Source organism: Ursus americanus, chromosome 12 (assembly GCF_024610735.1).
Source record: "Ursus americanus isolate L20-20 chromosome 12, mUrsAme1.1.p, whole genome shotgun sequence".
In the NCBI taxonomy this organism is placed as follows: domain Eukaryota; kingdom Metazoa; phylum Chordata; class Mammalia; order Carnivora; family Ursidae; genus Ursus; species Ursus americanus.
Genome location: NC_142138.1, coordinates 8,324,990 through 8,342,674, shown reverse-complemented (window position 1 = coordinate 8,342,674; position 17,685 = coordinate 8,324,990). Strand labels below are relative to the sequence as shown.

Genomic DNA, 17,685 nt, shown 5'->3' with positions numbered 1-17,685 from the left:
CAATGAAACCAAAAGACAACCTACAGAATGGGAGAAAGTATTTGCTAATGTTTTATCAGATAAAGGCTTAGTATCCAAAATCTATAAAGAACTTACCAAACTCAACACCCAAAGAACAAATAATCCAGTCAAGAAATGGGCAGAAGACATGAACAGACATCTCTCAAAAGAAGACCTACAAATGGCCAACAGACACATGAAAAAAGGTTCAACATCACTCAGCTTCAGGGAAATACAAATCAAAACCACAGTGAGATACTACCTCACACCAGTCAGAATGGCTAAAATTAACAAGTCAGGAAACAACAAATGTTGGTGAGGATATGGAGAAAGGGGAACCCTCTTACACTGCCAGTGGGAATGCAGGCTGGCACAGCCACTCTGAAAACAGTATGGAGGTTCTTCAAAACGCTAAAAATAGAGCTACCCTACCACCCAGCAATTGCACTGTCAACTATAGACTCCAAAGATACAAATGTGATCTGAAGGGGCATCTGCACCCCAATGTTTATAGCAGCAATGCCCACAATAGCAAAACTATGGAAAGAGTCCAGATGTCTGTCGACAGATGAATGGATAAAGAAGATGTGGGATACACACACACACACACACACACACACACACATACATATGTAATGCAATATTATTCAGCCATCAAAAAGAAAAAAAAGAAATCTTGCCATTTGCAACGATGTGGATGGAACTAGAGGGTATTATGCTAAGCGAAATAAGTCAATCAGAGAAAGACAATTACCATATGATTTTACTCATGTGCAATTTAAGAAACAAAACAGAGAAGCATAGAGGAAGGGAGGGAAAAATAAAAGAAGACGAAGTCAGAGAGGGAGACAAACCATAAGAGACTTTTAACCATAGGAAACAAACTGAGCGTTGATGGAGGGACGTGGGGTGTGGGGGATGGGGTAACCGGGTGATGGGCATTAAGGAGGGCATGTGATGTAATGAGCACTGGATGCTATATACAACTGATGAATCACTGAACTCCACCTCAGAAACTAATAATACACTATATGTTAATTAACTGAATTTAAATTTTAAAAATGTATATGGAATTGATATTACATGCAGTTTTTCTTTATTTTTATAACGGACTTACTATCTTTCAAATTTGATATTTATTTCATGACTGGCTTATATATTCACGTTAATCAAAACTCAAAAGGCATAAAAAGGAAGGAAATGAAAAGTCTTGTACTTACCCCTGACTCTAAATTACCCTCCCCAGAGGCACTGTTACAAGTTTCTTATTTATCCATCCAGAGATTATTTTATATATAAACAAGCGAATATATACTTACTTTTCCCCAGTTTTACACAAATGGTAAACACTACTCAACACCCTGCTTTTTCCACTAACATTATATGTTAAAGGTATTCCATATTAGTTCATAAAGAACAAAACATAAAGTTTTGTGGCTAAATATCACCCCTTTAAATTCCATAAGATACTATAATTTATTTAATAAGATCCTACAAATGGACATCCAATATTCTGCTATCACAATTCGATAGCAACAGTACACATAGATGATTTCCCACATGAAAATATATCTAGACTAAATTCCCAGCTGTAGGAGTACTAGGTTAAGACTATGTGTTCATTCTTTAACAGATGAATATAGGCGTGGTGGGGGGGAGGCAAGCCATAAAACAGACTCTTAACTATAGAGAACAAAGTGAGGGTGGGTGGAGAGGAGGTGGGCGAAAAATGGGTTAAATGGATGATGGGTATTAAGGAGGGCACTTGTGATGAGAACTGGGTGCTGTATGTAAGTAATGAATCACTAAATCCTACACCTGAAACTAATATTACACTGTATGTTAACTGGAATTTAAATAAAAAGTTGGAAGAAAAAAAGGGTATGTGTGCACTGTTAATTTTCATAGATGCTGGCAAATTGCCTACAAGGGAGTTGGTACCAATTTCACTCCGACTAACAGTGTGCAGTAGTGCCTGTTTCCCTATAACCTTGCTTTATTAATTTGACAGATGAAAAATAGTTTCATAGTGTAGCTTTATTTTTTTTAAGTTTATTTATTTATTTAAGCAATCTCTACACCCAGTGTGGGGCTGGAATTCACAACCCCAAGATCAAGAGTTGCACACTCCAGCAACTGAGCCAGCCAGGGGTCCCTCTTAGTGTAGCTTTCATTAGAAGTTAATTCATTATGAGTTTTTTTTTTTTTCAAGATTTTATTTATCTACCTAACAGAGATAGCCAGCGAGAGAGGGAACACAAGCAGGGGGAGTGGGAGAGGAAGAAGCAGGCCCACAGCGGAGGAGCCCGATGTGGGGCTCGATCCCGCAACACCGGGATCACGCCCTGAGCCGAAGGCAGGTGCTTAACCGCTGTGCCACCCAGGCGCCCCATTATGAGTTATTTTGAGTATCTTTTCACATATTTATGAGCCACTACTATTTCCATTTCTGGGAGCTGTCTTGATACATTGTTTTTTGATCTTTTCCTTATTGCTGTATAAGAGTTCTTTGTATTTTAGGGAAATTAGCCCTTTTTCTGTGCTTTGAAATTCAGAATTTTTCCCCTGTTTATCATTTACCTTTTGGCCTTATTAAGCTGCTTTTTACCATATAGAAATAGTCAAAATTACCAGTTTTGTCTTTTATGCTTCACTCTGCTCTAGCTGTACTAACCTCCTTTTTACCTTTAGAATATGCTAGGTACTCTCTCCAACTTCAAGGTCTTGGTATTTGCTGTTCTTTCTGCCTGGAATTCTCTTCCCAGAGATACATGTTTCACATCCTCCTTCACCTCTTTAGAGTCTTTAACCAAATACCAGCTTTTCAGTGAGGTGCTCCCTGACTACTTTATATTGCAGCCTCCCCTCCCCTGCTTTGTTTTTCTCTTATCACCTATAGCTTTAAAGGTTTATTTTTATTTGTCTCACAGAGGCATTGCAGCTCACCTACACAAATGAAGCAAGTGAAAATTAACATCTTCAGGGGCGCCTGGGTGGCACAGCAGTTAAGCGTCTGCCTTCAGCTCAGGGCGTGATCCTGGCGTTATGGGATCGAGCCCCACATCGGGCTCCTCTGCTATGAGCCTGCTTCTTCCTCTCCCACTCCTCCTGCTTGTGTTTCCTCTCTCGCTGACTGTCTCTATCTCTGTTGAATAAATAAATAAAATCTTAAAAAAAAAAAAAAGAAAGTTAACATCTTCAATGTGGTCATCACCTCAGGAGAATAGATACATGCTCCACTGAAGCTGCCATTGCCCAGAATATTTTGGGGACAACTTCTTAAAGAACTGCATTCTGAGACAGCTTAAAGCCTTACAAGGAAAGCAGTCCTGTGTCCTGAAAGCAGTGTTTCTCAGTGTGGTCCATTGGTCACTTAAATCAGAATCACCTGGGTGGGTTGGCAGCTTATTAAAACAGGCAGTTTCCTGGGCCTTTCTCCAGATTTACTGAATCGGAATCTCTGAGGGATGGGGCTGAGGAACTTGCCTTTTAGAATAAACCCCCTAAGGGCATCTGGGTGGTGCAGTTGGTTAATCGACCAACTCCTGGTTTTGGCTCAGATCGTGATCTCAGGGTCATGAGATTGAGCCCCATGTTGGGCTCCGTGCTCAGCGTGGAGTCTGCTTCGGAGTCTCTCTCCCTCTGCCCTTCCCGCTTGTGCACTCTCTCTCTCAAAATGAATGAATGAATGAATGAATGAATGAATCTTGAAAAAAAAATTTTTTAACTCCCTAGGTGATTCCTAAGCCATTAAAGTTTGGAGATCGCTGCCTGTATGTGTCTCCCAACTTAATCATGTACCTTGTCTACCTAACTCAGTTTGAATCAGATGTAAGACTATTTACAAAAATCAAAGCACCCTCAAAGGACAAAGGGGCATGTGCCAGGGATGCTGAAGGTCATTCCCAATGGGAACTCCAGAAATGAGCTGAACAATTGGATAGGCACTGCAGACTCACAGAAATGATGTTGCGCTAGGAGACAAAACTGTTTGGCTGACCTGATTTGGTGTGCTTGGCAGTGCTAGTAACTTGGTAAGTCTCACTTCACACATTAAAGAACCTTGGCTTTAATTTTCCTATTAAAGTGAAAAGGGGAAGAAAGGAAAATTGTGTGTTGCCTAGATAGGTAGATGGTCTCTAGGGTCCTTTATCTTATGTTCTGGTTTTTCTACTGATGATGAAAAAAAAAAAAAAACCCTCATACATGAATGAATATGTGTAAGTAATGAGGATTATTACTGTAGCAAAAACTGCTATTTGGTCTGGTTTAAAGGGAAGAGACTTCTTAATTAAAAAATAGTTATTTTAGTTCTGTATCCACTTTCTTATTTCATTTTTCTTTTATTAAAGATGAGTAAGTTTAGAAAAGCAGATTTAGCTGTATAACTGTATTGTGCCTCTAATATCCACTTTTAAATGTGTAAAGGTTTGTAGTATAGCACAGCTGCAGCGCCATGTATTTTCTTACTTTCCAAACAGCAATACTTGCCCTTTCATTCTCTAAATGAAAATAAAACCAGTGACTTTTTTTTAGTCAACAATTCTACTAGGCAAAATATCTTTCAGTATTGCCCCATCGATATAAGCTATCATTTTAATCCTGAAAGTAGTCGTGATAAAAATGTTAAAGATCATTATGCAATTAATAATAAGATAGCTACCAATACTAAGGGCATATCATATTTTGAGCATAATTCTGAGTAAACTTTTTGTATCTTACAAGAATACGTGTTTTAAAAGTAAGTGTTATTCCCATTTTACATCCGAGGCTTCTTTGGAGGTCATACTGAAGTGTAATAATCAGGAAGCCTCCCACAGAGTCATTAGCAGTTTTCGGCTTTCATTTTTTAGCAGGTGTGCCTCCTTTTACATTACCTGGTATATTGTAGGTAGTCAGTAAATGTTTGCAGAATTTCACCACTCTCCCCCTAATTTGCTGTTTCCTTTAGTACATGTTTAATGTTGGAGTACAACTTAGTAAAAGTCAGTGACTCGTTTAATTGTGACTTTGAAAGAAACTAAACTATATCCTGTTTTGAATTAAAATGAGATTACTTTTTCCCATATCTGATTTATTAGTAATCCTGGTTTCCATTAGCAAGATAGAAAAGATCTATGCTTCAGAGACTGAAAATTTTACTAATGGTTAATATATGCTAGCCATTAGATGCTCTGCTTATTTTTCTCCCCAAACTTCAGATTAAAAGATAAGATTGTATCTTTCTAATTTTGGATTTCTAATAACAAGAACTGGTGAATATGAGCTACTAATTATATTTTGTTTCTTCAGCAAGGCAGAAGTTTGAGACTTCTCACTCCCTAACCCCACCACCACCACCACCCAGCCCCCAGGGACCAATGAGTTGCTTTATTGTACCTGATTTGTGATTAATTGTTTTCTGCTCATTCATTTTCTCAACACTTCGTTGTTCTTCCCCTTCCTCTCTAGCCCCCTTCCTCCCAACTTCATTTTACCCTCTTAGTGAGGTCATTTGTTCTTTGTCTTTTCAAATTTGTCACTTTAGCTTTTGGTTTTGGGGGTTGATTTGGCAACTTATTCCCTCTCCTCAAATATGTGATGAGTAAGTTGTTTCGTTTATTCAAATTTTTTTAATTAAAAAACAAAGCCATTTCTCCTTGCCACAGAACAGTTGCCATTGCTTCCCCTTTTGGTTTTGAGATTGCAGGAATCCAATTGCTGTGGAAACCATTTATCCCTTCATGTCACCTGACTCTCATGAACACCATATGCAGTTAGGCTGACAAGGTTGGTGCCACCATTAGATGCACTGCCACACTTTTATCTCTTTAAAAAGGAAGAAAATGCCACAGTTATAAGAACCACATTTTTTTTCTCTTGAAACAATTTGTTTTTCCCTTGTCTGTTTTTGTGCTAATGTTTTGAATTGGATTTTTGCAGTTGGTAGTGTGCTGTGAATGGTAACTTTGTGCTGTGAATGATGTGGAGAGGAAGAAGCAGAGTCCCCAGCCATGAGAAAGATTTGATATCTGCATTGTGAAGTTTTTGTAAATTGTAATGGAAGGAACTCATAAGTAGGAATTTTGTAATTTGGGGCTGTCCATCGGCCCTACAGGCTCTCGATGATTGTAATTTGAAAATCTCAAAGTAAACATGATTCAGATCTTAGGAAGATTAATTAGATTAATTAAAATTTTAACAAAGTCTCTCTTTGATTAGAACAGATTGTTAGTTAAGGCCACTAGAAAGCATCAACTGGCTGCGGATCCCTGTGTATTTCTCAGCTACTTCCAAAACATTAGAATGATTTGTCAATACCTGGTAAAAACTGATCACTTTGTTGTTTTTTATAGTTAATTGAACAGCTAATGTGCCTTTGAAGGCTCTATCTCTCTTGAATATGTTTTGTGAAGTTTGAAATTTCTGTTGTATATTAATTTAAGCCCAATAAGATACCTATATTTTCATAATTATTTTCTCTTCTAGCTCATTTTCATAAACAGACAATTTGGGAAGTACACAATTTTGAGACAAAATTATCTTGAAATTGATTTCTTTAAACCACTAAGCTAGCCAGTCTGTCTGCCTGCCTGCCTCCCTCCCTCCCTCTCTCTTTCTTTTCTTCCTTTTCTCTCCTTCCTTCCTGGCTTCTTTCCTCCCTTCCTTTTTTGGGGGTATCCTGGTTAGGTAGTATTTAATATCACTTGTGAGGCTAGTGCTATGATGGGCATCTACTGTGTGATATCCACTTAATCCATTGGTGTGAAAGCAACAAGGACTTATTTTCTCCCTTTTGTAGGGAATGACATTCCAACTGTTTTTTGACATCTATAAATTCAGAGGCTGGCAGTGATCAAATCAGGATCAAGATTGACTTCAAATATTTTCGTAAGAGCAGAAAAAAAAAAAATGAGATCCGAACTTTCTAGTGTCCTGATCTACACATCTCTATTGATGAATTAAAGCTATATGGGTGTGAAATTTGGTACCAGAGGCTTAGGCTGCTTGAGCACCTTTTATCGTGTAATAGTTCTGGAATGTGAAGATCTGAATTTTCATGGGAGCACTGATATTTCATGGCCAACAATGGATTTCTTAGGGCCTTGTCATTTCAAATTGCCATGAGGTCTGGTTATTGCTGCTCTAAATGTAAATATGAAACTACCTCCCAATGAACTTATCGCGGTGGTGCTAACTTGTCGACACTCTTGCTGACAGTTCTAGTGGCCCTTAACATGGTCTACTTTCTGTAGTCACAAGACAGGTTTGTGGAGGATTCAGCCTAAATTTCTGGAATGAATTTCTATAGACAAGAGATATATTGGCTTTAAAAATTAAGAGGTTTGATTCTGTTTTGAATTTGGTTATCAAATGAATCTGAGCACATGACATTTTAATGCCGTTTGTCTTTTCAAATAGATTTACCTTCTAATGCATGTGACAACAGGATTTTGCTCATCAGCTAGAACATACATTTCAGAGGAGTTGTTACCTAAAATATTATCATAAGGCATAAGAAAACACACGATTTAAGTTGCCTTTCATGAACATAATTAAGAATTAATAAGCCAGTACCAGTGGCTAGTCCCCAGAATTTCCACTGTTTTGCCTTTTGTGACCTGTGTTATTAAAAGTCCATTATTTTTACAGACTTTATTAAATTGGATCTTATTAAAGCATTCTATATTTGCATTTGGTCTTTCATAATTCATTATTATTATGACATTTACTTTTTACCATCAGATCTGAAAACATATCATAAGCTACCCTTTTCTCTTGAAAGAAATGCTAATTTCAAACAGTCCTCTAATAGAAGAGAAAAGCTTTATCAGTTTTTTCATTTATTCCAGATCGTGTTAAGAATACTAATGCTAGACTTCAGTATGCTAATATCTCTGAGCTTTTTTTGGTCAAAAGCTTAGAATTATTATTTTTATCCCATGGTAAGTATGAAACCAGAAGACCTGCTACTACTGGAGAAAACACAATTCTAAAGTACAATTCTTGATTCTAAAGACTTGTGAAAATGTTGCTAAATCCTGTTTAGACTAGGATGCTGCCAGTCAATTTAACTTTGTACCATACAATATTTGTCCTGTTTAAGAAATTCTTTCCTCTTAAAATTCAGTTTGTTTATTTTTCTCATAGTCTAGGTCAGTATAGCTTGCAGTGTTTAAGGCTAAGAATCCTATGCTGTCAGCCCCAGACAGCATATAGGATGTGCTGCCTGCTTTTCTATATGATAGTCATTTCTATATCGTTTAAGATGTAGTCGAAAACTCAATAGAGCAAGATTTTATATATTGATATCAGACAGGCTATCTAATTATTACTAACATAATTAGTAAAACAGTGAGTTTTTTGTTGGGGTACTAGTAAATTTATTAAACTCTGAAATGAAATTTACTTTGGCTTTTGTCTCATTTTAGATTTCTGACAATGTGCAATAGACATTTTGGCAGTGTTGTTGCACAAACCATTCGGACTCAAAAAACAGATCAGTTTCCACTTTTTCTGATTATTATGGGAAAACGATCATCTAATGAAGTGTTAAATGTGATACAAGGTAAAGTACATGTCACAAGGGGAGTAGAGTGTCTTCTTGTGTATGTGATAACTTTATAATATTTACCATCATAGTTGACTATAATTCTCTGTATGGGTGAACATCTTTGTATTTTCAAACACAGAATATCCTAAAGAAGAATATCTTCAAAAAGTATAGGATCTATGAAAAATGAAATATGCTGCATGAAAATCAAACAGAAATTTCTTAATAAAGTTGCACAGCCCTTTGGACAGAGCATGATCATGTTAAATGTTCAGAATTGCTAAATCTAAATTAGCAATCATAATCAGTAGTCAAATATGACATTTCTTACACATGTATTGATTTCTTGCTGTAATGTTGATTAGTTGAAGGTTGATTAGAAAAGCCAGTGACTGGATATTGCAAATTAATTGTTCACATAGTATGAATCTGTGTCTAGGATGCAACAGTAAGGCATGAAGCTATAGGATGCTTATAAATTAATCACATTGCATATTCTTTACGAACAAAAAAAGTGAATGATTTTTTTTTTACTGTTACTGATAAACCCCAAGGATTACTATAAAATATTACCTTATTTATAGCACAGCTTAAATTGAAAACAGTGTATCTTTTCTATGCCCCAGGGAAAAAGATGTTTCAAGTGCTCCAAGCTAAAGCTTGTGTTTGAGATACTTTATTTTTACCCCTATTTAAGTCAAAAGTTCTATAGCAGGTAATATGACGGGGGTGTGTAGTGTAAATTCTAGTGCCTTTAAAACTCAAAGTAAAAGCTGTAATATTTTATGTTTGCTCTGTAACTAGAGCATTGAGTTTCATAAACAATGCTAAAGAAGATCTGCAGGGGGAATGAATTGCATAGAGTAAATGGAGAATGAAAATAATATTTCATTCCTGTTTTCCCTATCATGGCAGTATTATAATAGTGGTTCTCAAAATATGGTCCATGGTTCTGGAGGTCCTCTAGACCCTTTCAGTGGATCCGTGAGGTCAAATTATTTTCATGACAGTAAAAAAGACTTTTCCTTTTTCCTTTTTGACTTTTTTTTTTTTTTTACTGTGTTGACATTTGCACTGGTGGCACAAAATCAATGTTGTGTAAAACTACTGGCACCTTCACACAAATCAAGGTCATGACCAAAACTATACTAGTAGTCATACTCTTTGCCTCCATTGTGTGCAATTAAAATTTTATTTTATTAAATTTTAACCTTTTTATAGTTTGTGTGCTACAACAAGAGGTATGGAGAACGCATTTCTGCTGCACGTCAGAGTACAAAGGTAGTCTCAGAAAAGCACTTGTGTGGTTGCTTGAGCTGAACTACTAGTCATTTTTTCTTATAGAACATCATTTTTACTTGAAAATAACTGACAGACAAACTATACTTAGATAGCCTGGGTATTTGGCAAACATTTTCTTCAGAATGAACAAAGTAAGCTTATAACTTCAAGAAAAGAGAGCTGACAGTACTTGTTGCCAATGATAAAATTTGAGCTTTTAAGCAAAATGTTATATCCTCCACCATAATATTAACAGCTTAAATAATTTCCTGATGATATCAGTTGTAATGTTAACAATATGATTTTTTGATATCATATAATTAGTTATGTCAGCATTGAAGATAAATGCATAAGTCAGTAAACCAATATTTTCCACATGATCAGTGCACGATGTTATAAAATTATGCGTAGGTAAAAGATCCATTCAAAGAGCAAGATAGGTCAGTGGATCTTAATATAACAAAGTACAAAAAGTTCATTAATGGTTTCAAATTCCTCACATACTTGAAGAAACTTCTACTTGTCAGTTTGGGTGTATCAAAGAGTATTTACAATTATTTATTAAAATACTCCTTCCTTTTTCAGCTATATATCTGTGTGAGGCCAGATTTGCTTCATAAATTTCAACTAAGACATGAGACAACATACTGTAACTGGTTTAATATAGAAGTAGATGTGAGAATCTGGTTATGTTTTATTAATCCAGATGTTAAAAACATTTGCAAAAATGTTAAAACAATGCCATTCTTCTCATTAAACTTTTTCCTTTGGAACATAGAGCGATTTTTCATAAAAACCTGGTATTCATATCAACATGTAATGGGTTTATTATTGTTCTTTTAATGAACTGATAAATATGTTTTGAGTATTTCAGCTTTAATTTCTAACACAGTAAATGTTGATAACAATAACCCACATAAAGCTTACTTGAGGATCTCAGTAGTTGTTAAGGGTGTAAACAAGTTCTGAAACCACTACAATAGGTTATAAAGAAAAAACTTGTCTGGAACTGCATTAACTGGTACCTTTTCTCTGTCTTGTCCAGTTTGGTAGTAAGTCCTTACCATTAGCGCTGAAGCATAGTTAATAAGCCGTGGCTTAAGCCTGAAAATGAATGGCCAGTATGTAACCACCTTTCTAGTACCCTCCATAAAGAATTCATATCCTGTGTTGTGAGTGTTAGTCACTACAGTTTGCAGATAAGAAAGGGAAACTCAAAAATTTGCCCAGTATCCAAATCTACATTGAAGGCACTCGTAAATTTTTTGCCATTTGTTATTATATCTTTTCAAAATAACTACCAGTGATCATGTGTACTATACACAGAGGTAGTATTATCTTCATTTTACTGATAGGGGAATTGATCCTTAGAAAGGATCACTCATTCACTTATGTATTCATTTACTAAGTGAATATTTGTTAAGCCCTTGTCATAGGCTAGGCAATTCCTAGGTACTAGACCATATAGTTTGTAAGAAGCGGAACTAGAGTTAGAACTATGACTACAAAACCAGTTCTGCTTTCTCAGTACCATGATATCACACCAAGATAATATTTTTTCTCTAACTCATTTATTGAGAGTGTAGTACTGATGTGACCGAATTTTTTTTGTTGAGGACCACAGATGCTCCCTAACATGCTGCCAGTGGTCATAAGGAAAATTGAGAAACAGACCATTGAAAGATCATGTTAGTCCAGCCCTACTCCAGAATAACACCAACAAGGATGCTTGCTACTTGTTGTCCTGTTTCATCAACGGGACAGGAAGACCTCCTCTCACGCTCTGGAGGAAGATGGGTTCTTTGCCCATAGTCTTGAAAGAAGAGAAGAATAGTTATATCTTTATATAACTTTATGGATTTCTCTGTTATAGATGTATCCAAAGCAAGCAACAGGAGAGTGCACTCAGGAAATGGCACATATCTGCTATGTGTTTGTTATGGCCTTGGACAGGGAATAAAATAGCTTTAAGGAAAATCAAACATTTTAATACTCTCATAAAACTAATATAACATTGTATGGCAACTAACTGGATAATTAAATAAATACTATAAACTTTATAGTATAGTCATTTGAAAGCAGCTGAAAGAGAAAAATATCAATTGGGCAAAAAAAGAACTGTTTTTTTTGTTTTTGTTTTTGTTTTGTTTTTTGTTTTTTTGTTTTGTTTTTGTTTTTGTTTTTGTTTTTGTTTTCAGAAAATGAATTACTATCTGCTTCACCAAAGAATTTTTAATGGTAGGAGATAGTTCTAAATAGTGTATTGAGGTGGCAAAGCGAGCAGGCTTTTGAGTCAGACTCATTTGGTTTCAGATTCTCATCCCACCACTTAATCAGCCTGACCTTGATTGCACAGGCTACTCCAGCTCTCACAGCCTCATTTTACTTCTCTTTAAAGTCAAAATCCCAGTGATACCTTCAAAGAATTGTTGTACAGGTTAAATGAGTTAATATATGTTAAGTGCTTAGCCTAATTACTGGCATATAAACAAATGGTAGTTGTTGCTAGTATTTTTAAGTAGATATGTTTCTATAACTTGAAAGAACTTTTGATTCTCATTACTTTGACATTCTTCTTCATAGAGCTGAAAATCTTTCTCATTAACAGATAGTTCTTCAAATCTACTGTATTTGACATTTCAACTGCCTATATACTGCTTTACTCTTTCACAGTGAACATATGAAACTTTTCAATGAAAATATGAAAGTATTTTAACTAGGTGTTAGCATAGTAGTCTGTCATTTTTATTAGACTGTAGTTGTTCCTTACTGATTAATTCTAGAATGACTTTCCATTTTATAATAACTTTACTAATGTGAAGTTTGGCAATCTCCATGTGTTGCTAGGTAACACAACAGTGGATGAGTTAATGATGAGACTCATGGCTGCAATGGAGATCTTCACGGCCCAACAACAGGAAGATATAAAGGATGAGGTAAGATGAAAGGTTAAGTAGACCTTTAATAGGGTTTTGATGAAATAATTTGTCAAATGGCGATGCTTGCCTATGTCATGATTGATAAATAAGGATGATGAAGATGCATTTCCAGATTAACCAAGGACTTTTATGCCGTTGGGTTTACCTTTCGGTCCATTCTTTTCATGACCCCAAGACCCAAAAATTTGTTTAACTTTATGGACATTTATACTTGCTAGATTTGGAGTGGTGGCAGGAGGTCAATTTGCAGGAAATGAATTCCGAAGCATATTTACAAAAGAAACGACAATCCAGGAAATCCTGTGCACTATGTGGTTTTTTTTTCCACTCACTTTCAAGATCCTCTTACTCTTTTTAAATATTGAGGTTGATTAGCAATAAATACATTTTACATTTTTGAAGCACTGTGAGAATTAGTAAAAGATCTCCAGAATTCTGAATTTCTCAGTCTCCTGAATATATTCCGTTGGTATTGATGGCATGAATGCGGAACCTCAGATAAAATAATAATAACAGCAATATTGATAATGACAATAGTACTCAACACTTACTGAATATTTATAATGTGCTAAGCACTGAGCTGAGCACTTTGCGTATATCATCTTATGTGATCGGAAAACAACCCCATGAGGTTGTATATGAGTCACACAGAGTTCTGGCAGAAAACACATGGCACTTCCAAATTGGGTTATTTGAGAACAGTTTAATAAGAGAACTGCTTATAAAGGTAAGAGCAGGGTTTATGGAAGTCAGCAATGAATAGAACCGACTCTAGGGCTAAAGGGAGCCATTACCACCTGCCCAAAAGCCTTGGAGAAAGTGGTATATCGAGATGACTATATCTGATAGAGGGAATGTAGCCAGTGCTTGGTGACCGGTTAGGGAGGAAACTAGGGAATAGCTTTACTTTCCTTCCATATTCTTCTGCTAATGCTACCTACCTACCTAACCCAACCAGAAGCTGAAGGGCAAGAGAACCTCCCTGGGCGAAAAGTTAGGTGGAGCATGGATATTGAGGGACAAATGGGAGATAGTCTAGCACAGACTGGTACTATTATCTCCACTTTTCAGGTGAGAAAACTGAGAATCAAAAGGGCTAAGTTAATTTACCCAAGATCACATGACTAGTAGGACCTATAATAGTCTTAAGGAATTATTAGTGCTTTATCAGTCAAAAAATTTCTGGATTTGGAGAATAGCCTAAAGATAAAATATGAAACACATGTTAGCATTTGTTAATTTGAGATGCTCAGCTTACAGATATTCCTTAAATTGTCCTTTCTAGTATTTTTAATTGAAAAAAAAATTTATAGACAAGTAGGGAAAGTTCAATTTCTGAGCAATGATGAAACGTTTCCAGCTATAGTGAATGTTTTCAATATAAAAGCCATTAGCTATTGCAAGTGGAAAACATGTAGACAATTTTAATATAAGGTAGAACTATTGTATTTTATCTTATTTGCTTGTCTCTTTCTTCTATTTGACTGTGAGTTTAAGAGCCAGAGTTGTATCATATTCATGTTTATAACTGTATTCCCTAACAGTGTACCTAGGACAAAGTAGGCACTCAGTAAATGTTTATTAAATGATTGAATAAATTAATACTTGGAAAAAGTCACATGAAATAATATTACTTGAAAAAATAATTCTTTGGTATTGCAGTGGTATAAAACCTGATGTGTCCATATTAACAAGTATGAACATTTGGAGTCCTGTAACTAGTTTAGTGTTTCATACACATTAGGTTTCTTTTATTGCTGGAAAAATGATGTTTGTAATTTTCCTTAATAGTCAGTGTTTCATTTACTCTAAAGAAAAGGTAATCAGGTATATGGTGGAAAGATGTTTATCTGTTACTCTATAAATTGACAGTGACATTTTAAAATAATGAAGCACTGTACTTACTTAGGAATTTGTAATAATAGGTGTGTTGCCATTCAAGATTACGTTTATCCTGGAATAGAGGCATTGATTGACAATAATTCACTAAACACATTCTTCAGCCATTTAAATCTTGAGTCTCATTAGTATTAGATTTACAGATTATGCTGTATAATAATATGAATGTACAATATTTGCATGCATATTCCCAGTTCATTCTTTCATCTTAATTTGTGTTCCTCGTAATTCATTGGTAAAGAAATTGACTTTAATTCCTTTAATACTGAGCACAAAATTTAATATGAGGGTTACAGGAAAAATCCAAGGCTCCATATAATTGAAATTTTTATTGAAATTTAACTGCAAGAGGTAAGGATTTCTCTTTGTTTTTAGAGTGTCTTCATGAAAGTTATTCAGTTCAAGAGTAGAGTTCCTAAGAAAAGCTTTTCTAGGTTCAAAAGCTTGTTTTGGACTATGCATAGATCATAATGGATTTGGTATCTGCTGAGTATGTGACAAGAAACACTGTCCCTTGTAATTGTGAATTTGCCTTTACTCTTCAAAAAAATTTCAAGTAACACTTTATCTTAAGCTTGCAATGAAAATCAAATTCATGAACAGGTTTGGAGGATGGCTTCCTAGTCCTGAATTCATATAAACTTAACTTTGGTTCACTTAAATACATCCATCACTTCGATGATTCCATTGTATTAGTGCAACCAGAGATACCCTATACTATACAGTGTTTTTATTAAATAAAACCAAGCCCAAACATATTCATACTCTGAATCATTCTTTAATGGCAGAATAGACTAACCTTTATATCACTAATTGTTCTGTTTCTAATCAGGAAGTTCACATTATATGAACTTCTTGTTTTGGTAGAACTGCCTACAGCTTTCTTCGCAGACATTTTCATTAATGGTATTAGTTTGGTTTTTTAAGTGTTTACTGAGCATCTATCAAGTATATAACACTGGGCTCAGTCTTGGGGACAGAGGTACTTTGCTACAACACAGGCTTTTTGGCCAATATCACTACATGATGGTAGCCTGTTTAGAATCAGAACATTTAGAATCTATTTAGAATCAGAACATTTAGCATCTCTTTTTGCTTACAGCCTGGTTCCAAACAATAGATGCTTTCTAACATGTAAATAAATTCAGGTATTTTAATATGCCCTATTTTTTTAGCTGTTAGTAATTCAGAAACCTCTGATTACTAAGAGTTTATGATACTTAGTTCTTAATCTGTTTATTATTTCATTCATTTCTTTGTTCATCCATTCAACACTTAATTTATTTAGAATTCTCAGTATCATAGGTGCAAAGATTACTTCTTTCCCTATTTTCTGTTTCTTCCTGATTCAGTCTTATTAGGTTATATGTTTCAAGGAGTTGATCCATTTCTTCTTAAATGATCTAATTTATTTGCATACTGGCGTATAATGGTTCATAGTAGTCTTACAATCCTTTGTATTTCTGTGCTGTTAATTGTAACATCTCTTTCATTTCTCATTTTATTTATTTGAGTCCTCTTTTTTCTTGGTCTATTTAAAGGCTTGTTAATTTTGTTTATCTTTTTAAAAAATCAGCTCTTAGTTTCATTGATCTTTTCTTATTTCTTATTGAAATAATATTGACATAAAATTATTAGTTTCAGGTGTACAACATTGAGTCAGTAATTATATTATTCAGTGATCACCATGATAAATGTAGTCACACTCATCTTTTCTGTTGTCTTTTAGTCTCCTTTCTTTCTGCTCTGATCTTTATCATTTTTTTCCTTCTGTTAACTTTGGGCTTTGTCCTTTTTCTGGTTCCTTGAAATGTAAAGTTAGATTGTTTATTTGAGATCTTTCTTGTTTCTTGACGTAGGCATTTATCACTATGAGCTTGCTTATAACTGCATTGCTAGTGTCCCATAAGTTTTGGTACGTTGTATTTCCATTTTCATTTGTCGTAAGGTATTTTTTTATTTCTTCTTTGATTTCTTCTTTGACCCATTGGTTGTTCAGCAGTATGTTGTTTAAGCTCCACATATTTGTGAATATTACAGTTGTCTTCTTGTAATTGATATCTAGTTTCATACCATTTTGGTTGGAAAAGATGCTTGATATGATTTCAGTCTTCTTAAATTTATTAAGATGTTTTTGTGTGTGCCCTAATATATGGTTTATCCGGGACAGTGTTCCATATGTGCTTGAGACAAGTGTGTATTCTGTTGCTTTGGGACAAAATGTTCTGTATATGTTTGTTAAGTCCACTCTGCCCAAACACATCATTTTATTCAAATACTTCCTCATTGATTTTCTGTCTGGATGATCTATCCATTGATGAAATTGGGGTATTAAAGTCCCCTAGTATTATTGTATTGCTGTCTCTTTCTCCCTTTTAGATCTGTTAATATTTGTTTTCTATATTTAGGTACTCCTATGTTGGGTACATAAATATTTTTAAAAGGTTTCTTTATCCAGTGTTTTTTCTCCATAGTTAGTCCCAGATAACAGAAGATAATAATTTCTCTCATCTTGATTTGTATATTCATTTCATAAATATTTATTGATCTTTTCCTATGTACTAGACACCACGTAAAGCACCAGTACCACAGCTGTGTGCAAGATAGATAGGGCCATTGAGCTTACAACACAGCAGTTCCAATATAGTGTATGAAGTAATCAAGTAGATAAAGCCCCGGGAACAACTCGTCAGAGTGAGCTAGACATGCTGTGTAGGCAACTTGACGCAGAGCACATAGAAGGGCACTTGCATTCTCCAGGGCAAGCTATGAGGCAGGTAGAAAGGTGAGAATGAAGGTAATAATAACAGCCACTCTTCGGGTTCCTGCTACATGCCGGCCGTAGGTATTTCTCAGTGTGATTCCTAGACTACCAGAATACTTAGCTATTTACCAAGGATTCCAGGCAGTTAGGTATGACAAGCAATGTAATCAACTTTGTTAACATTTATTTCACATTTTGAAATGTAAAATAAACTGTGATATCCTTCCAAATCCCATTTCATTCATCATATCTGTTACAATTTATTAGAC

General features: G+C 35.2%; 1 protein-coding gene across 3 annotated transcripts in view; it reads left to right on the top strand.

The window, feature by feature from the left end:
• The window catches only part of FAF1 (Fas associated factor 1), a 483,547-nt gene that overhangs the window by 381,358 nt on the left and 84,504 nt on the right, over nucleotides 1-17,685 (top strand). For all 3 annotated transcript variants that reach the window (XM_087865864.1, XM_087865865.1, XM_045799577.2), the window contains 2 exons: nucleotides 8,412-8,548; nucleotides 12,662-12,750. In XM_087865864.1, the coding sequence (XP_087721990.1) occupies nucleotides 8,412-8,548; nucleotides 12,662-12,750 (226 nt within the window). The remainder of the gene's footprint in view (nucleotides 1-8,411; nucleotides 8,549-12,661; nucleotides 12,751-17,685) is intronic.